Source organism: Leucoraja erinacea, chromosome 18 (genome assembly GCF_028641065.1).
Source record: "Leucoraja erinacea ecotype New England chromosome 18, Leri_hhj_1, whole genome shotgun sequence".
Lineage (NCBI taxonomy): Eukaryota > Metazoa > Chordata > Chondrichthyes > Rajiformes > Rajidae > Leucoraja > Leucoraja erinaceus.
Window position 1 is genome coordinate 35,410,107 of NC_073394.1, and position 25,794 is coordinate 35,435,900.

Consider the following 25,794-nt stretch of genomic DNA (forward strand, 5'->3'; position numbering starts at 1 on the left):
AGCTGACCAGGGTATAAGTGATGGGGGTGATGGCACTGATGGGAATACCCCAAATGCTGGCACAGATATAATGGTCTCTTCCATTACACAATGTCTCTAGATCGTTATTTACTGGTGCTAGAGTATTATACATTAAGTCATGATCATTACACACTCACTATAGATCAACATGCTTTAACCCATGGTCATTACATATGGTTCTAAATCATTATACACTGAACCATGATCATAATATTTTGTATATAGATTGTTACACCCCGAGTTTAGATCATTGTGCACTTACTATAGATCACTACAGACTGGTCAGTGATCATTATACACCAACTCTGATTTTTAAATATTATCATTTGATAATAATGTCTGCTGGGAAAAATACAAATCAGGGAATTGGCAAGATTGTAACTTGGAGTTTAGGTGTCCCATATCCAAGTAATCAACAAGCACTCTGAGATGCCTAATGAGATCGTCTGCTAACATTTTCAAGCAAGGCGAGAGAGAAATGGACAAGAAATTAAAAAAAATCATTTATATAGATATTGACTATTTTGGAAGTGAGGTAACTGTTGTAATGTTAGGAACACTGCAGCTTATTGTGCACAGTGAGATCTGATGAGCACAGTGAGATAACTATCAAACTTCTGTACTACTTAATTTAGTGCAGGGAAAATATTCTTCTAACTGCCGAATTAACTCCTTTGCACTTCTTTAAATAATGGCATGTAATCTTCTGCATTCACCGGAAATAACAAATGCATTGATTAACATCTCATTTAGGAAATTAAAAGGTGTTGGTGTTCAGATAGATCCGAGGCTTCTTAAACACAATCACTCAAAGTTAACATAAAGGTGCACCAAGCAAGTAGGAAGGCAAACTATTGGTTGACGTAATTGTAAGAAGATTTGAATATACAGTAATGTTTTGCTGCAATTACGTAGGGCTCTGGTGTATATATTGTGTACAATATTGTGTACAAGCCTGGTATCGTTATTTAAGATTAAAACATTACTTGGGATACAGGGTAGATAGTGGGATAGTACAGGGTGTTCAGTGAACTTTCATCAGATCAATTACTGGAACGGCACATTTCTCAGACGAGAAGAGAATAGGCCAACTAGATCTATGGTCTTAATTTTAGAAAAATAAGAGACATTGAAGCATACAAATATATTTAACAATGGTAGACAGATGGTAGACACAGATATGATGTTTCACTGTTTACAAGTCAATAAACAACGGGGCCACAGTCTTAAAACCACTCTGACCACTCCGAGTGCTAAAAGTAATACCCTCACCCAGAGGGTAGAGAATCTTTGTAATGCTCTTCCCTAGACCAAAAATGCATATTAATTTGGCATATTTAACATAGAGACTGATATATTTTTAGATGTCTTTATGGGATCAGTGCAAAAATACGCCTGCATAAAAAAAACATTGATCCCTCTGAAAGGCAGTATTTACTGAACTCCTTACTGAACTGACTGTATCCTAAATTCTAATCCAAAGGACATTCTCTCCCACGGTGCAGAACAAACAATAATACCTCACCCAAAAAAAAATCTATAATAGTGCAGCGCATTCGATATTGCCCCTTCAAACAGTGGAGCATTGCCTCAATACTGTTCTATCAGAAAATGTCACACTGCCTCAGTACCGTACCATCAAACAGTGCAGCACTGCTACAGTATCCAGCAGTACTGCCTCAATAGTGTTTCGTCAGGCAGCGCTACACTGTCTTAATATCGTCTCGGGACAGTCCTGTCTCGCGATTGCATTCTGACAATACATTGCCTCTCATGCAGCCTTATTTCATAACTGCTTCTCTGAAAGTGGAGCAACCTTTCAATGTGCACCCTTTGTCAGGGAACTATTTCCTCCAAAGACACAGCATCTCCCTCTGCACTCACCTTGTATGAGGTCTCAAGCGTGGAACTTGAACCCACAACCTCGTGACTCAGAAAGGCGAGTGATACCACTGAGCCACAGCTGATAGTTATGTAATACGTATGTGTATCCTTCTGTGGCACATGCAAAGGATTGCTAAGAGGCTGGTGTGAAACATGCTGTTGGGCCGAACGGTCTGTTTTTGTTAATTGTAGAAAACTAAACGCGATCAGTGCACCCGCCGTTCATTGCCAAGTTTGCACCGTAACAGATAAGAGAACCATCTGCCTGTGACATGTCAGCAGTGGGGTTACCTTGAGCGCCACTTTACAATGGAGAGGTGTCCACTCTACCCGGTAACACTCCGCCACACTCTGGTTCGGTGTATCCAGGGACACCTGGAGCTCGGCCACGCCGTCCCATGTGTAGCAGAACTGGGTTGTGTTGAACCAACAGAGGTTGTTGAGCAGGGTGACTCCTCGGTTGGGCAAGTGGCGGGCGTCGATGTGAGCGAAAGTCTTGTCCTGGCTGAGGGACATCAGCGAGAAGGACAGGCTCCTCCTGTCCCACGCCAGCCCGCTGAGCTGCCCCCTCAGTACCCAGTTGGTGTGCGGCTTATCCACCACCTGCCAGTAAAGGACGCCGATGGTCATCAGAAAAAGCAATGCGACCCCCAGGCAGGCGATCGCCCCCTTCCACGTCTCGTTCATCTCTTTGATGCCCGGGTCCAGGCTGGAGTCGCCGGCGGCACTGGCCATTTCTCTGGCCCGTCTCACCATCCCCTCCCGGCGCTGGGCTCGGAGCGCGGGCGCCGCGGGAGCTGCACTGCCCCGCTCCTCCCCCGAGCCCCGTGCTCCCCGCTGCGCTCCGATAGAGGTCTCGGTGAGAAGTGCCGCTGAACTGTTGCGGCACTAGACCCGGGCTGGGGCTGGAGCCGGACCAAGCGAACCGAGCAGCGCCCGAGTAAAGCAAAACAACCCCTTCACGCTGCCGGGGAGCCTGCAAAGTTGCCGTCCGCGGGTAATCCAGTGACATGGCAGGGAAAGTACTAATTGCACAGCTAACAACATTTACATAGCGCCCTCATTACGCCCAGAGCGTGAGTTCAGTCTAACCCGGCTGCATAATAACTTAAGAGGAGTAGGGGCCATTGGTGGTCTGGCTCCGTGCACCAGCCGAAGATAGACGAGTGTCGACGCTCCCCGTTGAATCGTCTGTCTTAGTGACAGAGATTTCCACGAGCTGTCTGAACATTGCAGGAGAAAGATTCGCGGAGAGAGTTTTAGGAGGAGGGCTTGTAATAGAGAATAAAGCCTGGGGTCATCTTCACATTCCAGCAATGATTCAACGGTCGGGAGCAATTTTATCAAATTGGTAAAGCGCCCCATTGTGGCCTAGCCAGACGGTACTGAATGGTGTCGCTTTCAAGACCCTTATTCAGTGAAGGTCGGCATTGTACCAGGTGGAAGGATTAGGGTGAGAGTTAAATTTTTAATGCACATGCTGGAAAAACTCGGCACATCGGACAGCATCTGTGGAAAGGGAATCAGTCACGTTTCGGGTCAAGTATTGCTTTTAACTGGTCCAGGGAATCGAAGGCATGTTTATGGTCGCTGGTGGGGAGATGGGCAGCAGTTTACAGGGTGGGGTTTTGACAAGAGGGTATGATAAGATGGAGAGCAGTACTTGACAAAAGAGAGCAAGCAAACAGTAATATGGAGGCTGGAGGGAGTTTGGGTAGTTTAGTCAAGTCAAGTTTATTTGTCACATACACATACGAGATGTGCAGTGAAATGAAAGTGGCAATGCTCGCGGACATTTGTACAAAAGACAAACAACCAAACAAACTATAAACACAATCATAACACACATATTCTTTTACATAATAAATAATGGAAGGAGAAACGTTCAGTAGAGTTAGTCCCTGGTGAGATAGGCGTTTACTGTCCGAATGGCCTCTGGGAAGAAACTCCTTCTCAACCTCTCCGTTTTCACCGCATGGCAACGGAGGCGTTTGACCGTAGCAGCTGGAACAGTCCGTTGCAGGGGTGGAAGGGGTCTCTCATGATATTGTTGGCTCTGGAGTTGCACCTCCTGATGTATAGTTCCTGCAAGGGGGAAAGTGAAGTTCCCATTGTGCGTTCGGCCGAACGCACTACTCTCTGCAGAGCCTTCTTGTCCTTGGCAGAGCAATTCCCAAACCAGATGGTAATGTTCCCGGACAAGATGCTTTCCACCGCCGCTGCATAGAAGCACTGGAGGATCCTCGGAGACACTCTGAATTTCCTCAATTGCCTGAGGTGGCCAAGGCACTGCCTTGCCTTACTCACGAGTGCTGAGGCGTGTGATGCCCATGTCATATCCTCGGAGATGTGGACTCCCAGATATTTAAAACAGTTCACCCTATCCACAGGATCCCATTTATCCTCAATGGAGGATAGGGTGAAGGGATCAGGTGGAGGGTTTTGTAGAAGGTGATCAATGAGAGGTTGAAGAGCACGGGGCTCAATTGGAGAGACAAAAAGCAAGTTCAAGAAGGTGATCGGGATGGTTTAAGGGCATTAACTTTACCTGAGGTGGCAATGTCCAACATTGGAAGGCATAGTTATAAGGTGAGAGGGGGAGGGTTTAATGGAGATGTGCAGAGCAAGTTTTTTACAGAGGGTGATGGGGGCTTGGAATGCATTGCCAGGGGTGGCAGTGCTGGCAGATAGTGACATTTAAAAGGCTTTTAGATAGGCACATGGAAGTGCAGGGAATTGTGGTTTATGAATCATGTGCAGGCAGATGAGATCAGCTAGGTATCATGTTCGACACAAGCATTGTGGAAGGACCTGTTCTGTGCTATACGGTTCTTTGTTCTGTAATTATTCCAAGGAACCAAACTATCCTGAAAAACCTACCAAGCGGCTCACTGGGGAATTCATTAACTAACCTTAAAGAATCTACTAATTGAACTGTTGGGGAATTTCTAACTGATCTGCCTAAGGAATAATCCAGAGATGAACTATTGGTCAAGTTGGGAATTCATCAATTAACTAGCCCTGAAAATTAACAAAATGACTGCCCAGATAATCTATTGAGTTGTTTTAAGAAGGAACTGCAGATGCTGGAAAATCGAAGGTACACAAAAATGCTGGTACACATAAATGCTATTCAGCGGGTGGAGTAGCATTTATGCAGCGAAGGAAATGGGCAATGTTTTGGGCCGAAACCCTTCAATAGGCAACGTTTCGGGCTGAAACCCTTCGAATTGTAAAATTTAAATCTATTAAATTGTCAGCCTAATTAATCCAATAATTGAAAGTCTTGTGTAAAGTATCCAAAAAATAACTCTGGGTATCTTAAAATTGTAGAATTTTATGATGGAGGCAATTTGGCCCAATACTGCTGTGCTGACCCTTTGGAAGAGTTGGCCAATTTAGTTCACCACCACCATATTTCTCACATTGCGTGGCAATTTCCTGCCCCTTGTTTGCTTTCAAGTTATGTAAATACTATGATTCTTACAAGCCAACCCACTTGTCAGAAGAAATAGTTTCTCTCCACCTACTCTCTCAAATCATTATTTTTGCAGACATACATTACATTTTCCTTAACCAAGGGAAACAATCCCAGTCCATCTATAAAACTAAAGTTGCTCAGTGCAGTATCATCTGGAAATCTGCTGCACCTAAGCTGCCTTGAAATATCCAATTGACCAGCTGAGAACTAACAGTGATTTATTAGGATCTTACCATAACATCCTTGTTGTAATATTCAGTGCTCCTATTTACAACTGCAAATATCTCACATGCTTTCATAATTGCATAATTTACTGCTCTTTCACCTTCATACTACACCATAATCCCTATACATTACTCCCCAAACTGGTACCATTTAGATTATATTTATTCTGCATTTGATACCTCCCTGAGTGTATCACTTCCTAAACCCTCATTAAATTGCATATATCATGTGTCTGCCTATTTTACTAGTCGTTTTTATGAGGCCCTGAATTCTGCTCCTTGCCTATTGGCTATTAACTGTGTAGCCAAGTTTGGTAACATTACAGACTTCAACGTGTACTTCCTAGTTATTTGCATATACCAAGACAAGCAGTGGCTCAAATACTGATGCCTGGGGAACCCCACTGCATATCTCTCCATTCAGAACAAATATCCATTCGCTGTTATTCTATTTCTAATCCCTTAACTAATTATATACCACTCCCCCTTTTAATAAAGCATGTTATCTTCTGAATAAATTGTCAGGGATATTAGGTATCAGATATATGCCTTGAACAACATCCTTGTTGTAACAACAACAAGCTTTACAGAAGCATTATTGACAAAATATTTAGGCACACAACCAAAATCTTAATCAAATAGTTTGTTTTAAAGACAGAAAGAGATTTATAGAGATACAGAGATTTAGGGACAGCATTCCGGAATTTAGCACTTTGGCAGCTGAAGGTCAGGCAGCTAATAATGGAACAATTGCATTTTAAGATAACAAAGTCTTGAACTGAAAGAAGCAGTTATGGGGATGGAAGAGATTATAAAAATGGGAAGGATAAGGGGACATTTCTATCATAACCCAGTGGACAAAAGTAAAAGATTTCAGAGAGAGATCGTTATCTCCAGTCTTATTTTCCTCAATAAACTAGAAACGCATTAGAGCAGATTTCATCCATTGCTCATTGTCCTCTTCAACATGAGTTGTGAGGACAATACAAAATGTCTATAATGGGATATAGTCAAACGAAATGAGTATGCTGGTATTGGAAAATGTAGGAAAATGTCAGGTTGTTTAAATGATGTAATGAGAAGTTATTTAAATGTGAGCTTGAAAAGGACTGATAGGATAAATGTTGAGGTTTAAGCTGGAGAGTGTAGTAGTGTGCTTGAGATTCTATGTCAAAGAATAAGCATTGTATGATGAAGATAAGGTGAAATTTCGTAACATGAGTTAATTTACTTAGTCCCCAGGGCTGTGGATGATGTTGTTGCGTATATTCAAAGCTGACAGTTTTGGATCTAGGCAAGTCAAAGTTATAGGCAGAACGTATCAGCTATGCTATTGAATGGGAGATCAGGTCTGGGAGGTTGGAGGTATAAATAATATATTTTTTCTTACATTCTTGTCTTCCTCCTGTTAGTCATCAGCCATGCTGCTCCCATTCAATAACATATGTAAGCAAACCGTCAGCTTCCAACTGACCTCTCCACAGAGTGCTTCTCTGGTGTTGAATCCAAAAAATCATCCAACTAAATATTGATAAGACTTAACTCACTGTTGTAAACTCTAATTCCTATTTTCTTATTGTTTTATACTGAGCAATCTGTTTGTAGCATAGGTGTTATATTTAATCCCAAGATGAATTTGAATTTGGACACATACCCGCATCATCACTGGCAGCCTATTTCATAGAATCATGGACTCTACCCATAGTTCACATGCTGTTGATGTGGTCATTTACACCCTGTTCCTCTCAATCATTGCTGGCCACATTTATCTTTCTATTCTGGAGAAATGTGAGATATGCATGTCCTAAATGCTCAAGGTTCCAGTTTCACCTTCATACTTGTAGTGCTGACCTAGCATGGACGATTTATGTAATGCCTTACATTTTAAGTTCACAGTCTTGACCTTGATCTTGACCCCTTCCTATCTCTAAACTCTTCCAACTATGGGATACCCACATTGCTCCACTTCTGGTCCTTAATCATCCCTGTTATTTCAGTCCAAGGTTAATACCCCAAGATCTAGAATTATTTCTGTAAATCTCTCTGTATTTCTACTTCACTCCTCCTTTGAGATACTCCTTAAAATATTTCCCTTTGACCATGTTTTTGGTCGTCTAGTTATCCTATCCCTTTGTGAAACCCAATATAACATTTTGTTTGACACATTGTGTAAAGGATTTTAGAACTTTTTTTTTTGGAAATTGTTCTTTACAATATATTGCTTTTGCTGTTTCTCCATTAGATTAGATGAGATTAGATTGTCATTCAGACCTTTCGGTCTTACAGTGCCATCCATAATTTTGGGACAATGAACCATCATTTATTTATTTGCTTCTGTACTCCACAATTTGAGATATGTAATAGAAAAAATCACATGTGGTTAAAGTGCACATTGTTAGATATTAATAAAGGCCATTTTTATACATTTTGGTTTCACCATGTAGAAATTACAGCAGTGTTTATGCATAGTCCCCCCATTTCAGAGCACCATAATGTTTGGTACACAGCAATGTCATGTAAATGAAAGTAGTAGTGTTTAGTATTTTGTTCCATATCCTTTGCATGCACTGACTGCTTGAAGTCTGTGATTCATGGACATCGCCAGTTACTGGGTGTAACTCTGATGATGCTCTCTGCCAGCCCTGTATTGCAGCTATATTTAGCTTATGCTTGTTTTGGGGGCTAGCCCCTTCAGTTTTCTCTTCAGCATATAAAAGGTATGCTCAATTGGGTTCAGATCGGGTGATTGACTTGAGCAGTATGTTTGGGGTCATTGTCTTGCTGTAGAATGAACCACCGGCCAATGAGTTTTGAGATATTTGTTTGAACTTGAGCAGATACGAAGTGTCTATACACTTCAGAATTCATTATGCTACTACCATCAGCAGTTGTATCATCAATGAAGATAAGTGAGCCAGTACCTTCAGCAGCCATTTATGCCCAGGACATAACACACAAATGAGGTGGTATGCTTTGGATCTTGGGCAGTTCATGAAGTCTTCTTCAGACAGTGCTCATTGAAGGGTCTGTCCCACTTTCCCGAATTACTCGCGAATTCTCCCGAGTTTTCCCCTTGATTCAAACTCGGAGAATGTCCATAGCGAGTCCATAGGAGTCCGTAGCGAGTCCGTTGATATTTTGCAGCGGGTCGTAATGCCAGCGGTAGGTACTCGGGGCATCAGGTAAGTCGGGACGTTTTATCAGCATGTTGAAAAATGTCCATGAGTAAAAAAAATAGCCCCGAGTACCTACGGCTGCCTATTACCGTAATTCTCGGAGTTTGAATCAAGGGGAAAACTCGGGAGAATTCGTGAGTAACTCAGGAAAGTGGGACAGGCCCTTGAGAAATCCACAACTGACTCCTGAAGAGTGTTTCTGATCTGTCGGACAATTTGTCGGATCTGTCGGACAATCTGTCGGCGTTTGGGGATTTTTCTTTATTATACAGAGAATTCTTCTGTCATCAGCTGTGGAGGTCTTCCTTGGCCTGCCAGTCCCTTTGCTATTAGTAAGCTCACCAGTGCTCTCTTTCTTCTTAATGATGTTTCAAACAGTTGATTTTGGTAAGCCTAAGGTTTGGCGGATGTCTCTAACAATTTTATTCTTGTTTCTCAGTCTCATAATGGCTTCTTTGACTTTCATTGGCACAACTTGGGTCCTCATGTTGATAAACAGCTATAAAAGTTTCCAAAGGTGATGGAAAGACTGGAGGAAAGAATAGCGTTAAGCTCTCTTATACATGCATTAAGGAGGCAATTAAACATATCTGAGCAATTACAAATGTCTGTGAAGCCATGTGTCCCAAATATTATAGTTCCCTGAAATGGGGGGGACTATGTATAAACACTGCTGTCATTTCTATATGGTGAAACCAAAATGCATAAAAATGGCCTTTGCTAAAATCTGTCAATGTGCACTTTAACCACATGTGATTTTTTTCTATAACAAATCTCAAATTGTGGAGTATAGAGGCAAATAAATAAATGATGGGTCTTTGTCCCAAACATTATGGAGGGCACCGTAATTGACAGATTAAATCCAAATGCAGTATTATGCTGTCCCCTACTGGGGAAAGGATTATTGAAGGCACAAAATAAAGCTAAGCCGAATTATACTGCAAACATTTTTTACTAATTGGGCACAACACTAATGTATGCCAGATATTGGGCAGGTTTATGAGATTCCATAATTCAGGGCCTCTTCTTCTTGCGTATGGCATACACAGCCTAAAGTTATAGGACAACTTGTTCTATTTGATCTTATTTGATTGTGCACGCCGGGTTGATTGCATTCGTCGAAACAGGGTGGACCACGTGAAGGTTGCAATCTCCCACCCCAATTCAGGGCTTAGGTAATGTGTGTGATGAAGGGAACGTGATAATGTACTGAAGATCAGATTAAGAAGAATGCAGAGTGCTGGTGCATTGGATTGTTGGACGATGGCCATGGTCATGAAATAATTTGAAAATGGGTGTGCGAATCTTAAATTGTACGCTTTGCAGAACTGGGTAAGTGAGCACGTGGGTGGCAGTAAACATAATTTAGTTAGAAGTAAGTTACTTCCAAGGAGTTTTGAATGAAGTAAAAGCTATGAAGTGAAGGTCATTAAAATACTCATTTGGAGGTAATAAAGGCACAAATACAGGTTTTACTGTAGAGGCAGGGTGGAATGAGCAATTTTATTGAAATGAGTAACGTCATCCTGGAAGTTGGGGAAAAGGAGTCAGTAGCTCAGACTGAGATTGCAACCTGCCAAGTAAATCGGGTCCAATGAGAGATACAACAGAGTGGCTTGGAAACAAGAGTTTCGGCAGGGAGTGAGGAAAATAGTTTCAATTTTTTCAGCATTTATCTGAGGAAAATGATGGTATTTTATTCAATATCAGACTAAATTCAGGAAAAGGACAAAAAATGCGATTGCCTGAGCTACTGACAGGGCCGACCTTAGCAGGTGTGGGGCCCAATTGTGTAGAAACAGGCCCTTCGGCCGAACTTGCCCACACTGACCAATATGTCCCAACTAGTCTGAAGAAGGGTCTTGACCCAAACGTCACCTATTCCTTTTCTCCAGAGATGCTGTCTGACCCACTGAGTTACTCCAGCTTTTTGTGTCTATCTTCGGTTTAAACTAGCATCTGTTCTTCCTTTCTATACTAGTCCCATCTGCCTGTGATCATGGTTGATCATCCACATTCAGTACCCCGTTCCTGCCTTCCCCCCATATCCCCTGACTCAGTTATCTTTAAGAGCTCTATCTAACTCTCATAAAAGCATCCATAGAATTGGCCTCCAGTGCCTTCTGAGACAGAGAATTCCACAGATTCACAACTCTCTGGGTGAAAAAGATTTTCCTCATCTCCATTCTAAATGGCCTACCTCTTATTCTTAAACTGTGGCTCCTGGTTCTGGACTTCCTCAACATCTGGAACATGTTTCCTGCCTCTAGCATGTCCAATCCTTAATAATCTTATATGTTTCAATAAGATCCCCTCTCATCCTAAATTCTAGAGTATACAAGCCCAGCCGCTCCATTCTATCAACATATGACAGTCCTGCCATCCAGGGAATTAACCTCATGAATCTACACTGCACACCCTCAATAGCAAGAATGTTCTTCCTCAAATTTGGAGACCAGAACTGCATTCAATACTCCATGTGTGGTCTCACTAGGGCCCAGTACAACTCCATTTATTATGAAGGCCAACATGCCATTCGCTTTCTTCACTGCCTGCTGTACCTGAATGCTTACTTTCAGTGAGTGATGAACAAGGACCACCAGATCTCTTTGTACTTCCCCTTTTCCCAATTTGACACAATTCAGATAATAATCTGCCTTCCTGTTTTTGCAAGTAGATAACCTCACATTTATCCACATTAAACTGCATCTGTGATTCAAAGAGTTTATGGCCAGGTCAGAGATGATCTTGCCCACTCTCTTCCTGGCCCTTGCAGTGTACAGTTCATCAATGGACGGAAGGTTGCAGCCAATAACCTTCTCTGCTGATCGGACGATTCGCTGCAGCCTCCAGGTGTCGTGCTTGGTGGCTGAGCCAAACCAGACCTTGGTGAAGAAGGTGAGAACAGACTCTACAATGGCCGTGTAGAATTGGACCATCATTACCTGTGGCAGATTATACTTCCACAGCTGCCGTAAGAAGTACATCCTCTGTTGTGCTTTTTTGACTGTGGAGTCGATGGTAGCCCCCCACTTAAGGTTCTTGGAGATGATGGTTCCCAGGAACTTAAAAGACTCCACAGATGGGAGGGGAGGGGGACATCTCCTAAAGTCTACAATCAATTCCACTGTCTTAAGAGCATTGAGCTCTAGATTGTTGCGAAGACACCAGGATGCCAGCTGTGACCCTTCCTGTCTGTAGGCAGATTCCTCCCCATCCTGGATCAGTCAGGGTTGTGTCATCCGCAAACTTGAGAAGCTTGACAGAGGTGTTGTGGAGGTGCAGTCATTGGTGTAGAGGAGAGGAGAGAGTATGCAGCCTTGCGGTGCTCCTATGCTGAGCGTTTGCGGGTCTGAGATGTACTTTCCCTAAATTCACCTGTTTCAGTCTTCAAGGGTCCAACTTTGGTCTTAACTAATTTTTTCCTCTTCACATATCTAAAGAAACTTTTACTACCCTCCTTTATATTCTTAGCTCGCTTACCTTCATCTTTTGTCCCCGTATTGCCTTTTTAGTTATCTTCTGTTGCTCTTTAAAGGTTTCCCAATCCTCTGGCTTCCCGTTCATCTATGCTATGTTATACTTCTTCTCTTTCATTTTTATACTGTCCTTAACTTCCTTTGTCAGCCACGGTCGCCCCCTTACATCCTATGGAGTCTTTCTTCCTCTTTGGAATGAACTGATCCTGCACCTTCTGTATTATTCTCAGAAATACCTGCCATTGTTGTTCCACTGTCATCCCAGCTGAGGTATCTTTCCAGTCAACTTTGGCCAGCTCCTCCCTTATGGCTCTATAGTCCCTTTTGTTCAACATTAATACTGACACTTCTGATTTTCCCTTCTCCCTCTCAAATTGTCGATTAAAACTTATATTATGGTCACTACCTCCTAATGGCTCCTTTACCTTGAGTTCCCTTATCAAATCCAGTTCATTACACAACACTAAATCCAAAATTGCCTTCTCCCTCGTAGGCTCCAGTACAAGCTGCAATAAGAATCCATCACGGAGGCACTCCACAAACTCCCTTTCTTGGGGTCCAGCACCAACCTGATTTTCCCAGTCTACCTGTATGTTGAAATTTCCCATAACAACCGTAGCATTACCTTTGCGACATGCCAATGTTAACTATTGATTCAACTTGCACCCTGTATTCAGGCTATTGTTGGGGGCCTGTAGATAACTCCCATTAGGGTCTTTTTACCCTTACAATTCCTCAGTTCTATCCATACTGACTCTACATCTAGTACATGGAACTGGAAGATATCCCAGATCACTACCCTGGAGGTCCTGCTTTTATGTCTTTCACCTAACTCCGTTGTGCATGCCAACGCGCACGACTTCCGGCTGCTTTCCCCCCTCAAGCATGTCAAGCAGTTGCTCCAGGACATCCTGGACCGGGGCACCAGGGAGGCAGTGCACTATCCTAGTCTCAACTGCTGCCACAGGCTTTCCTATCTGCACCCCTAACTATAGAGTCACTTACCACTATGGCTCTGCCTCACCACTATTCCCCACGCAGCCTCAGCACCAAGGTTTGGTGTCACAGACCTGCCTGTTACTGCTGCTCAACCTTGATGTGTCATCCTGTTGCACAGCACCCATGAGGGTGTAGCTGTTTTGAAGAGGTATGGCCACTGGGATCACCTGCACTACAAGTATAATTCTCTTCCTCGTAGTCACCCACCTTCTCTCTTCCTGGACCTTCAGTGTGATGACCTTGCTATATGTCCTGTCCAAGAAGCTGTAATTTTCCCCGGATGGTCCTGTGGTCAACCTGCTACTGCTCCAGTTCTTTAAGGAGCTGCGACTGGAAGCAATTCCCACAGGTGTAGTCATCAGGGATGCCAGCAGTTTCACTGGCTTCCCACATCCTGCAGGAGGAGCATTGTACCAACTTACCTGCCATCAGCACTGCAACTAAACCAGTAATTAAACAATGAGACTTGCCCAAAAGAGTAAATTGAAATTACTATCCACCTGAGATAATCTTCTTTTCTCTGCCTCCTTGTCGAAGACATCTGAGCCAGACTCACACTTGACCTCCACGCAGCACTCCTGAGCCAAAGACTCGCACTTTACCTCCACACATCGCCTAAGTTCCTGAGCCAAAGACTCGTACTTGACCTCCACGAAGCGACTAAGACTCCTGAGCCAAAGAAAGACTCGAACTTGACCTCCAAGCAGCGCCCAAGTTCCTGAGCCAAAGACACGCGTATGCATGCACACACAGGCTCCCAATAGGCTGCTTTAGTACACCTTCCCTTGTTTTTATTTGCTACATTGCCTAATTTGAATGCTGCAACCAATAGAATAGTTCCTTTTAATTTTTTTCTGCCTCTCAGCTTAACAACCTTCAGCTAATTGGGCTAATCACACTGCTGTCAAACTGTACACTCTTTTCACGCTGAAGGGGGAAAGAACACACACAGTTTACCTTTTAAGCAGTTCTGCTTTGCTCCCATTTCTCACCTTAAGTGTCTTCAGCTGACTGGGCCAAACGCACTGCTTTCAAATTCTCCTGCACTTTTCAACTATCTTCGTTATAGGGCAAGATAATGGGAACAATTACTTTGCAATACTAGGATTACACACTATCCCTGTTTTTTTGGTGTGAATGTGAAGCAGAGTGGACCACTCCCTTCCTCCCTCTAGTCAGGGAATGGTTTGATAGAATACATGACTCTCTCTTCTCAGTTTGTCTTTTCTGCTCCAGGATGAGGTTATGGGTGGGTACCTTGCTCTCCCAGAACATGGATCTGATGATGGATAATATGATTTTTGCTCAGCTACCTTACCTACAGAGGCAGGGAATGGTGCAATTATACTTCAAGCACCTAAAGGTGGCGAGAAAAAGTATTTGATTTATATGTAAATATTTAATTTACATATATTTTTAATATACTGCTTTTAAATATACTCATACTCATGCTTATTTTATTAGCCAAGTATGCTTTGTAACATATGAGGAATTTGATTTGCCATACAGTCATACTAATAAAAAGCAACAGAACACACAAAATACATTTTAACATAAACATCCACCACAGTGACTGCTCCACATTCGTCACTGTGATGGAAGACAAAAAAAAGTTCAACTCTTTCCTTCTTTGTCCTCCAGCAGTTGGGGCCTCTAACTTTTTGTTGACGGGTGATCTACCTCGGGTCGGGGTTAGTCGAACGTCTTTTTTTTTTGGAGCTTCCCGACTCAATCTCTCCCGAGACTGCGAGCTCCTTGATGTTGAAGTCCACAGGCCGCTGTTGGAGCATCGATCCCAGGCAAGGAATCGGCTCTGATGGTAAGTCCACGCCCCGTGGTGGGGCTCAAAGTCAGTCCCGAGCAAGGCCTCCAGCTCCACGATGTTAGGCCGCAGAGCGACCTGAGATACGACCCGGAAAACAATCGCATCTCCGGCAAGGTAAGAGATTGAAAAAAGGATTCCCCTGACCCCCCTACCCACCCCCCACAAAAAACAAACCGGAGAACAGTAACTTTTTAAACACACTAAAAATAACAAAAAAAAGATGAAAAGGACAGACTGTAGGCGAGGTTGCCATCGAAGCACCACCCGGTGGATTTTTATAGATATAATAATGAAATATATCAGAAAAGAATTGGTAGTATTTTATTCAAAACGCTGTTGTTTACTCTTAGTTAGGTCTATTATGGTACCAGCTCTTTGAACGTCTATGTTTCTGTGCAGTCTATAATGGAACAGGATACTACACACCTAACCTGACTATTATGAATAGATGATGCACCTTTGTCAGCCCATTCTGTTTCTGGACCTATGTTTTCAACTCCAACTATCTTGCAGTCTTTTTTTATGGCTATATAATCAGAGACAGTTTCATAACCATGGGCTTATGTCACACCTTGCGACGTCATAATGAAAACCATAACAACCCAGAGATGGATGGAGTGGACAAAACACAGCAAAAAAACAAAATGCATATTTGTATTGAGAGAAACAAGTCTAGAGGACTTGCACACGAGCGTGTTCATCAAATCATCCAAACCTGGGAAGACCACAAGACACAGGATTCAAAATCCTGTGTAAAGGAACAGCAGTAATGGAAAAGCATTAATGAATGGAGACAAAGAACATCAGAGGGGAAAAGAGATGGTCGGCTAAAAGGAGGTTGCATTCTGACTGTGAGAGAGTGAACAAGAACAACTTTAACTGATGAGCAGATACTGAAAGCATTTAGTCAATAAATTCCTTCAGATTGAATAGCAGTAGCCGGAACCTAGAACAACAATCAGGATTGAACTGTTTGAAAGATGTCGAACAGCCCAGGGACAGAATCCTGAAAAAGAATGTCAGTTAGCAAGAAGGCACAAATAATCTATTGATACTGAACTGAGCAACTTTAGCCTTCAGCCTCAGGCTGAAAAAAGGCTCCTAAAATGTACAGTAGTGCAAAATCATTCTCAGTTGCACTGCTGAAAATGACTGAAGAGGAAGACGAAATTTGTCAGCAGAAAATATCAAACACCCTCCACACACTGGGTTGTCATCATCCAGAAATAGTATTAACTGCCTGTCACGACTATCTATCCCACAGGAGCATACACACAGCTTCACAGGGGATTGTAGTCTTAGAAATTATAACAAGGATTATCAAAGACACCCTTGACCAAATTAGCCAGGCAACAGCGGAACAAGTTATCTCTTCAGCTGTGCTGTGGGTGACAATGTCAGGAACCAAAGCTGAGATCCAGGAAGTTGCAAGCAACCTCCTGGCTGCCATGAGCTTCAGGTTTATAAATGAAATTGTCCAACTGATGATGGTGAATTTTAAACATGGCCACCTTCCACACATTTACATGGTGAAGACATTGACCAAAATGTCAACAGAAAATGTGTACGGCATGGTGCCATTCCTCAAAGCTATCTTGAATACCATGATCCCAGTTATCATTAAAGTTAGAGAGGATGAGATGAAGTCTGTATTTGCCTCAGCAATAGGTAGTTTCAGTCAGAGCATCCTAAACTACCTAGGAAATAGTGAGAAAGGGTTAGACCCGACAATCACCAGAAAGTCTTTCTTTACTGAGATTAGTGTAATCTATAGTCTGTTGTTTCAGGTGTGGCTTGAGAAGGAGCCCTCCAAGTTCAACATCCCCACAGTGGAAGCGCTTGGCTATGTCAGCAACCTACTGCCCAAGGACAAACTAGATGAGGAGTTGCCCAAGTTAATTCTAGGCATCCTGACACTCTACGAGAAACAGGTGGGGCATTTTTCCATCACAGAGTGTTTGTGTCGGGTACTGGAAAGTGCTACAGAAATGAGGTGTGTTGGGCTGAAAACACTGATGGACAATCTACTCAACAGTCTTCACCAGCAGATCTGTCTATCAGTGGATCTTAATAAGCAGCTTCCAACCAGAAGTCAAATTGCAATCCTTTCCTGTTTCACAGTTCTGGCATCGACTTACACAGATTCAGTCTTTAACTTTCTCTTGGGGAAGTTAGAAAACAGTGATCAGCGAATGAGAGCAGGAACGCTTTACGTGCTGAGACATCTCATCAGCTCTTCCTCCTCACACCTGGAGGGACAGAAGACCCAGATCATGGCTGCAATAAAACCAGTCATTCTGGACACGAGCAGCAATATGGAGAAGAAGCACGTTGCTCAGGTAATATGTGCCATGGCCCAACAAGGATATCTTGAGCCAGAGGGAGGAGAGGTAATGGTGGAATTCCTCATCGAACAGTGTAATATACCCACTGATTCAAGAACCACGGCAGTATACAGCCACCAACTAGATCAGGTTACAAATGAAGATTTAGTTTCAATATGTGAAACAGTAACGTTTATTATTACAGATATAATGAAAATGGAAGCTGTTCTCTGGCCATTCCTATTGGGATGTGTCACAAAGACCCAGTATACCAAGGCTTTAACAACAATCTGCAATTGCTTAACACATATAGCAAAAAGGAAACTACAAACTAGCGGTGAAAGGTTTCTACCCATTTATGATGAGAATCTCCCGAAAGCACAGGCACTGTTGGCCCGACTCTTCCTTACTTCTTGTTGCCCTTATCAGGGAGGAAGCCGAGGTGCTGCTGCACTGAGACTATTGCAAGCTCTGAGCTTCAGTATTCATCCAGCAATAGTGTCAGACTGGGAAGAGCAACTTCCGTCATTAACTGACTATTTACTGGATAATTCAGAAGTATCTCTACCACAACAGGAATGGGAGGAGAAACTGCTGCTTTTCTTGTCTAGAACCCTGAATGCCATTGACGATGAGGAATGGACAAGCACGCTGAGTGATGAAATGTGCAAACAGATTGACACTAACTACTGTGGCCCACAAGAAAAAGCTTTCTTCTATAAATCTCTTGGAACAGTGCTCCACCAGATGCCTAGTAAGAACATAAAGAAAGAGCTTCATCAAATGTTACAGAATGTGCAGCATAGTGAGAGTGCAGAAAGAGAGAGTGTAGCCATTGCCTTTGGTCTGTGTGCCATGACCCACTTTGATGATACACTTGGTACCCTGGAGGAATTTGCACAATCCAGCAGGTTCAAGAACATGAATAGTTTCTTCAATATACTTCGAGATAAATCTGATGTGAATGGAGATAAAGCTAAAAGCACACTGGTTCTCTGCTATGGGAACATGGCACTCTATGCACCTGAGGAACTAGCTCTCTCCAGAATTGAGACTCACATTCTGCCAGCTGTGATAAATCAATTTAATCCTTGTCGGCAAGGAATAAAGCCTGAATCTAAAGATCTCACATTGAAGCTCAGTCTGATAAAGACAGTGACTCTGATAGCTAGATCCCTACTTTCAAGTCATCAAATGGTTCCCTTCAACTTCAGCAGGAAAGGGGAGCTTCTGAGATTCATGCAGCAACTCATTGAGGCTGAGCCACCAGACCTGCTACACGGTCCTGTTCGACAATTAGCCATGAAGGCCTGCACATACCTTGTACAATTACACTCTGATTCAAAACTAACTGACACTTCACGGCTGGTTCAAACCTGCGTGATGAGCGTTTTTAGCTTGGGGTCTTCTGAACTGCAGAAGAACGAGATCAATGGAAACACCAAGGAGCCTCCAACACTTTTTGTCCAAACTATGGCAGCTCTGCAAGAACTTCTGAAGCAAATTTTACTTCAGGACATGTCTTCTGAAGGTTTTCAGGCAATATTCATTCAACTAGAACACTGGATCATGTCGAGAAAGGACTACGAAAGAGAAAGAGCAATGGCCACTACTTTAGAGCTGCTGAAATATTACTTGGAGGCACTCTATTTTAAGAATGTCATGCCACTAAATAACTTGGGGACTCTAATTGGACAACTGATGCCCCGCAGTGCAGATCCATCAGTAGCCGTTGGGCAGTTGGCCGTGGAGAGCTTGTACATTATCCTGACCATTCAGTTATTATATGAAAGCGCCAACCTAGACCAGCATAACAGGGACCTTGAGGTTCTAAAAGCAGTCCAAGACCAGTTAGTCAACCGCGACAGTTCAATTTTCTTCCAAACATGCTGTCAGATCACAGAAGTCATCTCCAAATGTTTGCCCCATGACCAATTGGCCAACTTAGTCTTTGCACTCTTCAAAGGACTGGCTGACCAGCACCCTTGTTGTTCCAGTGCAGCAGCGATCTTCATGAAAGCCATCATCGAAAGACGTGGCAGTGAACTTTGGGACCAGGTCTCCGAAATCTTTAGCGTGCTGAGGGTTCCATTGATGTGCACTCCTTACAAGATGGTGAAACTTTCAGTTTTACGCAGCATTGCCATTCTTGCTTCGCATAACACAGCAACAGTCGTCTCCTATCTCCTCACTTACAATATTACTTCTGACGAGTATTTCAGTGCAATTTGGAGATCACTTGCCGAGGAAAGACAATGTGCCCTGCTGACAATAACAGAACTGTTGGATACACTAAACAAACAGCTATGCTCTGGGGTAAAGGGGGCCCATTCTACCAGTGGGAGCCTGCCTCAACCTTCAGCTCTTGAATCTCTAGCGCCTATGTATGCATTGTATGAAATGATAATCACACCGGAGTCTCAAGAGACTGTAAACAATTTATTCCCCCAGTTATTCAGCACACTGCTTGTCCATCACTGCTCCTCTGTCAATGTACGCCTACCCAAGATTTTTGTTCCCCATAATGATTCAAAGCAGAGAGAACTTTCAGCTGAGCCGGAGACATCTAGCAGCAGAAACATGTGTGAGAACTGTGTGAATATGCTAATAAAACTGCTGAATCTGTCACACAATGAACAAGTGGTGCATTTCATGGTGGAAAGTGGAGGCTGGGAACAGATGATGGACCTGCGAAAGTCCCACAGGGGGGTTATGCTACTGGCCAAAGCAATGGTCCAATGTGCTATCCCTGGTCTACCTGTGATTGTAGCACAGCTAGCAGCCTTCATTCTCACTGTGCAAGACTGTCAGAAAGTCACTGTGGCTGCTTTCTTTGGAGAAGTTTTAAAGTCTCCACTGGCTGTGCAAATGCAGCTCACGGAAATCCTGATGAACAGGTTGCTTCGATGCTTACTTAACACTTCTGCAGTTGTGCAGTTTCTCTGTGTCCGAGGTTTAGGCAACATTACATCTGGAGCTCCTTACAGCATTGAGAAATATTCCCGACCAGTGCTGTGTGCAATGATATCGCTGATCGCATTGGGGGAAAATGATAACGAGGTGCTTATGTTTGAGGTTCTGTTGTGCCTGTCAAGGTATTTAGAGCAGTTGCGAGCAAATACCATCAGACCCTTTATATTAAAAATCTTCACTGGAATCCAACCATTTTTTGAAGCCAAAAGTGATAAAGTGCGAGCTGAGGCATTTTGGCTGTTGGGGAAATTAGCCAAATGTGCAAGTAGAGATCCCCAATCTTACTTGTACCGACAATTCCATTCAAACTTTGTTTGCCTGTTGTTGCACCTGAATGGAAACAGTAAGGAGGTGAGCAGTGCTTGTAATTCAACCCTTCGACTGGTCATTCCCCTTCTTGGTTCAGCCGAAGTATTCTCAAAGCTTGAGCAACAGTTGAGGGAGCCTGTCCTGGATTACACAGAGTTCTTGAGAGATATTTCAAAACAATTAATTAAGGATTTCCCTGATAGAGTCCATTCATATGTGACAGACTGCACATCCTTCTTTAATAATCCAAAGGAACAGATCCGTGCAAATGCTGTGACTCTTTCAGCTTTCTTTTTCCAGCATATAGAAGTTCATTCCAAACCTGCCCAAAGAGCCACCTGGTGGAATAAATACAAACACTCTATCTGAGATCAAATACTGACCGAGGTCAATAAAAGTCGTGACATTCCTCAATTACAGCTTCGTCATCATAGTTCTAGATCCACTTTGTCTTCACCTTCTTTAACCAAGGCGTTTATCCTCTTTCATTTCTTCAAGAAAACCTCAAATTGTCTTCGAACTCTCATCTCTAGCACATATCTTTGAATCTCCTTCACCTACTTTTCTTGCCAATAAATAATTGGTTAATGTTTTATTAATTTTCTTCATTATAAATACAACATAAATGTATCTTTCCATCGCAGATATTGTTCAGTGTGTACATGTTGCAAGCTCCATTCTTTTGCAGAGGAAGCTTACATGCAATCCTGAATTCAAGACAAGTACTTTTCGTGAACTGAGAAAGACAAATAAAATGAAAAGTAATTCATTAAAGAAGAATCGGAGAAGAGCAAATGTCAGACAGTCTAATGTTGGATTGAGAGTCCATGTGAGCATAAGCATATAACTGTCGTAAATGAGGCTGGTGAGCTGTGGACCTGTCTAAAATTTGGATTAATATATACTGGGATAAGACATGGACCAGGGCTGAAGAGGGGAAGAAATAATTTGTCAGATTCAATGTATTCAGCAAAGTAGTATATGGAAGAAACTGAAGCTAGCATTCCTGGTGAAATAAAGTGGTACTGAAATAAATAAATCAAAGCACTTGAGCGATGATTTAATTGCAATATTAAAATATATTTTGTTTAGAATAATGGAATAAAGCACCTATTGACCACATATAGTGCAGATTACCAAATTTGCAAGCTAATTGTAAGAAGATACAAGTCACAGAATACTGAAATTAGGTCTTCAATTATCCTACATACAGAATGGAATAATAAGTGTAAACAGTGTACAGGGATGAGTACTTGAAATGTGAATGATTTTCACCAGTGTTTTAGAACCACTGAAGATGGAAGCAATGAAAAGAAATTAAACAGGTTAAGTGGAAACATTCAAGCAGCAATTACATCAACGGATTTTGAATGTTTAGAAAGAAAGGACAAACTACAATCCAGGGTACTTAATTAAATAGGGCAAATTTCATTGTGTGAAAAAAAATATTTGCCTTGGCAAATTAAAATTAGCAGCTAAAAAGGAATTAGACAATGTAATGCCTTCATGATACCGATACGAAGAAGGATATCTGCTGTGAGGGAGATAGGAGAGCATCTAAGGTTAGAGCTCCCCCGATATCTACCATGGTGGGGATTAAAATTAAACAGACAAAAAAGGCTGACAACAAACATTTTCCTTTATAGAAGAGAAACCAGTCCAATTCATAAACACAGCAGAGAGCTAAAAAGGAGATCAAAATGTCCAAAATGAGGCCATGAGATCAAATTAGTAGTTAATGTAAATTTAGCCAAAAATACTTTGACAAGCATAGAAATTAAATTTGGCAAAAGTGAGGATATGCACCATAATCCTGAGAGGCAGGGGGCATAGTTGAGGCATAAAATGAGTGTATTAAACTAATGAACAAAACGCAGACAGTCAGAGAACTATTGTTCTTCATCCTGGTGATGTGAACAGTGATTTAATTAGCACATCGCATTACTATTGCCTGTTGCTTTACATTATATCAACAGTGCCCTCCTTAATGTTTGGACAAAGACCCTTTATTTAATTATTTGCCTCCACAACTTGAGATTTTTAATAGAGAAAAAAAAAATCACATGTGGTTAAATTGCACATTGTCAGATTTTAAGAAAGGACATTTTTATACATTTTGGTTTCACCATGTAGAAATTACAGCTGTGTTTATACATAGTCCCCCCATTTCAGGGCAATGTTTGGGACACATGGGTTCGCAGGTGTTTGTAATTGCTCAGATGCGTAATAATTGCCTCCTCAATGCAGGTATAAGAGAGCTCTCAGCACTCACAGTCTTTCCTCCAGTCTTTCCATCACCTTTGGAAACTTTTATTGCTGTTTATAAACATGAGGACCAAAGTTGTGCCAATGAAAGTCAAAGAAGCCACTATAAGACTGAGAACCAAGAATAAAACTGTTAGAGACATCGGTCAAACCTTAGGTTTACAAAAATCAATCGTTTGGAACATCATTAAGAAGAAAGAGAGCACTGGTGAGCTTACTATTCGCAAAGGGACTGTCAGGCCAAGGAAGACCTACGCAGCTGATGACAGAAGAATTCTCTCTATAATAAAGAAAAATCCCCAAATACCTGTCCAACAGATCAGAAACATTCTTCAGGAGTCAGGTGTGGATTTGTCAATGACAACTGCTCGCAGAAGAATTCCGGAAGTGGCGGCGCTGGTAACATCTGCGGCTCGCCTGCAGTCCGTCTGTCTTTACTTTTTTTTTGGTCTTGTTTTGGCTAAGTTTTAGTTTATTAGGTTGTGTTATGGGGGGGGGGGGGGGGGGAAAACATGTTTTTTTTTCTCTCTCCCTTCGGGGGAATGCGACTTTTTCTTGTCGTAGCCCCCTTCTCTGCCTCCGTCTGCGCTGAGGCCTAATGGCGGAGCTGGCGGTCTCCAACCTGCGACCGACCTCGAGGCTCCTGAGACAGAGCCAGCCAGGACATACCAATGCGAGGCTGGCCGTCTTCGGGGCCGAGACAGTGGTGGCCCAACTCGCTGATGCGGCGTTCCAGCTTTCGGCAGCGGCCCGGAGCTGAGACTGCGGGACTCGGAGCTGTTGCAGCGGGACTCGGAGCTGATGCAGCGGCCCGGAGCTGAGGCTGCGGGACTCGGAGCTGTTACAGCGGGACTCGGAGCTGTTGCAGCGGGGCTCGGAGCTGTTGCAGCGGGGCTCGGAGCTGAGGCTGCGGGACTCGGAGCTGTTGCAGCAGGACTCGGAGCTGATGCAGCGGGACTCGGAGCTGAGGCTGTAGCAGGCCGACTCGGAGCGGAGACAGCGTTCTGGCTTCCAGCAGCGGCGACATCACCACGGAGGTCCGCTGGACTGGAGAGCGGCATCTTCGGCCTGGATCGATCGCCTCAGCGCAGAGGGAGAACAAGGAGGGAAGAGACAGAGACTAAGACTTTTGCCTCCATCATAGTGAGGAGGTGCTTGGTGAACTCACTGTGGTGGATGTTAATTTGTGTTTATTGTATGTTTTGTTATTTATTGTTACTGTTTATGACTGCAGGCAACGTAATTTCGTTCAGACCGAAAGGTCTGAATGACAATAAAGGAATCAAATTCAAATTCAAAGACTTCATGGACAGAAATACAGAGGGTATACTGCAAGATGCAAACCACTGGTTAGTTGCAAAAATAGGATGGCCAGGTTACAGTTTGTCAAGAAGTACTTAAAAGAGCAACCACAGTTCAGGAAAAAGTTCTTGTGGACAGATGGGAAGAAGATTAACTTATATCAGAGTGATGGCAAGAGCAAAGTATGGAGGAGAGAAGGAATTGCTCAAGATCCAAAGCATACCACCTCATCTGTGAAACAAATGATGTGTTATGGCCTGTGCATGTATGGCTGCTGAAGGTACTGGCTCGCTTATCTTCATTGATGATACAACTGCTGACAGTAGTAGCGTAATGAATTCTGAGGTGTATAGACACATCCTATCTGCTCAAGTTCAAACAATGCCTCAAAACGCATTGATCGGCGGTTCATTCTAGTTTCCTTCAGATTTGATGTTATATTTCACGTTATTGATATTTAAAGGTTTAAACAAGCCAACTTTAACAAGATTTTTACTGTTAAAATCCTTCCTGCCTGCTTCCAACAAACTTTGATACAAAGTTGCAAAACAGTAACACTGTGCTTTCACCAACTTTTCACCTGAATGGGATATCACAGTCCTCCATCCGACATTTGCAGCAATGTTGTGCGCCGTGTGGATGGCTGCACTGACGAGAGCTCCGAGTCATCTCAGCAAACTTGTGTGTATTTATTTTTTATTACAGGTGCACAACCTTTTATCCGAAAGCCTTGGGACCAGACACTTTTCGTAATTCAGAATTTGTCGGTCTTCGGAATGGAAATTTTTTAGCGTAGATTTTAATGGCTGGCTCAGTGGTAGAGTGTTCGGCTCATATCCGCAAGGTCGCGAGTTTGCGCCTTGATCCCGGCAGTTACTCGGTCGCGAGTTTGAGTCTTCAATGTCGTTTTTTCTTGCAGAATAAATGTTTGTATGAAATGCAGTGTAGGAGAGGTGTACTGACTGTGTGGGCAGAACTTTGGAAGTGATTGCCCACCAGTCTAAAAAGCCGCTGTGTCTCCCTGTCCCTGGGATAGCAGGGGGCGATCAAACAGCACAATACCCCCCTCCCCCTCCAACTCCAGAGGAATCCGCTCCCCGATGGGCCGCTACGGCGACAAGTGGCAGTTTGCCCACAGCCCGAGCTGCGCCACCCCAAGAACACCTTGCACACCATCAGCTTCTGCCCCTACGTGTTCCTCTGGAGTTGGAGCGGGGCTGGGCTGGAGTTGCTGCTGGCTGTGGGTCTCTGGGATCTCCGTGCTTGCAGTGGGCCTGGGGGTCACTGCCCCGTTGGTCCCGACGGTCCGGGAACTGTACCGCCCTTACCCCCTCCCTCTGCAACTGCAAACAACCCCACTCTCCTGCAAGGGCGGTAGTCACCGGAGGATAGCAGGTGGCCGGAGACATCAGGACCAACAGGAACCCGCTCCCCGATGGGCCCCTACGACACCCCGAGCTGCGCCCCGTCATCCGCAATCCAGGTTCCTCTGTAGTTGGAGCGGGGCTGGGCTGCTGTTGGCTGTGGGTCTC

General features: G+C 43.3%; 2 protein-coding genes across 2 annotated transcripts in view; one reads left to right on the forward strand and one right to left on the reverse strand.

Annotated features, from left to right (window-relative positions):
- The window catches only part of si:ch211-236l14.4 (SITS-binding protein), a 62,983-nt gene extending 59,803 nt beyond the window's left edge, over window positions 1-3,180 (reverse strand). The window contains exon 1 of the mRNA XM_055649842.1: window positions 2,197-3,180. Within this exon, the coding sequence (XP_055505817.1) occupies window positions 2,197-2,661 (465 nt within the window). The 5' untranslated portion in view covers window positions 2,662-3,180. The remainder of the gene's footprint in view (window positions 1-2,196) is intronic.
- A 12,303-nt stretch (window positions 3,181-15,483) lies between these two features.
- LOC129705917 (maestro heat-like repeat-containing protein family member 1) lies at window positions 15,484-22,847 on the forward strand. Its single transcript, XM_055649843.1, has one exon. It carries the CDS (start codon window positions 16,196-16,198, stop codon window positions 21,062-21,064), a length of 4,869 nt encoding a protein of 1,622 aa, XP_055505818.1. The 5' UTR covers window positions 15,484-16,195; the 3' UTR covers window positions 21,065-22,847.
- The last annotated feature ends 2,947 nt before the right edge of the window (window positions 22,848-25,794 follow it).

Coding starts and splice junctions, on each gene's coding strand:
- LOC129705917 (XM_055649843.1), top strand. CDS start 16,196: ATGTACAGTAGTGCAAAATCATTCTCAGTTGCACTGCTGAAAATGACT.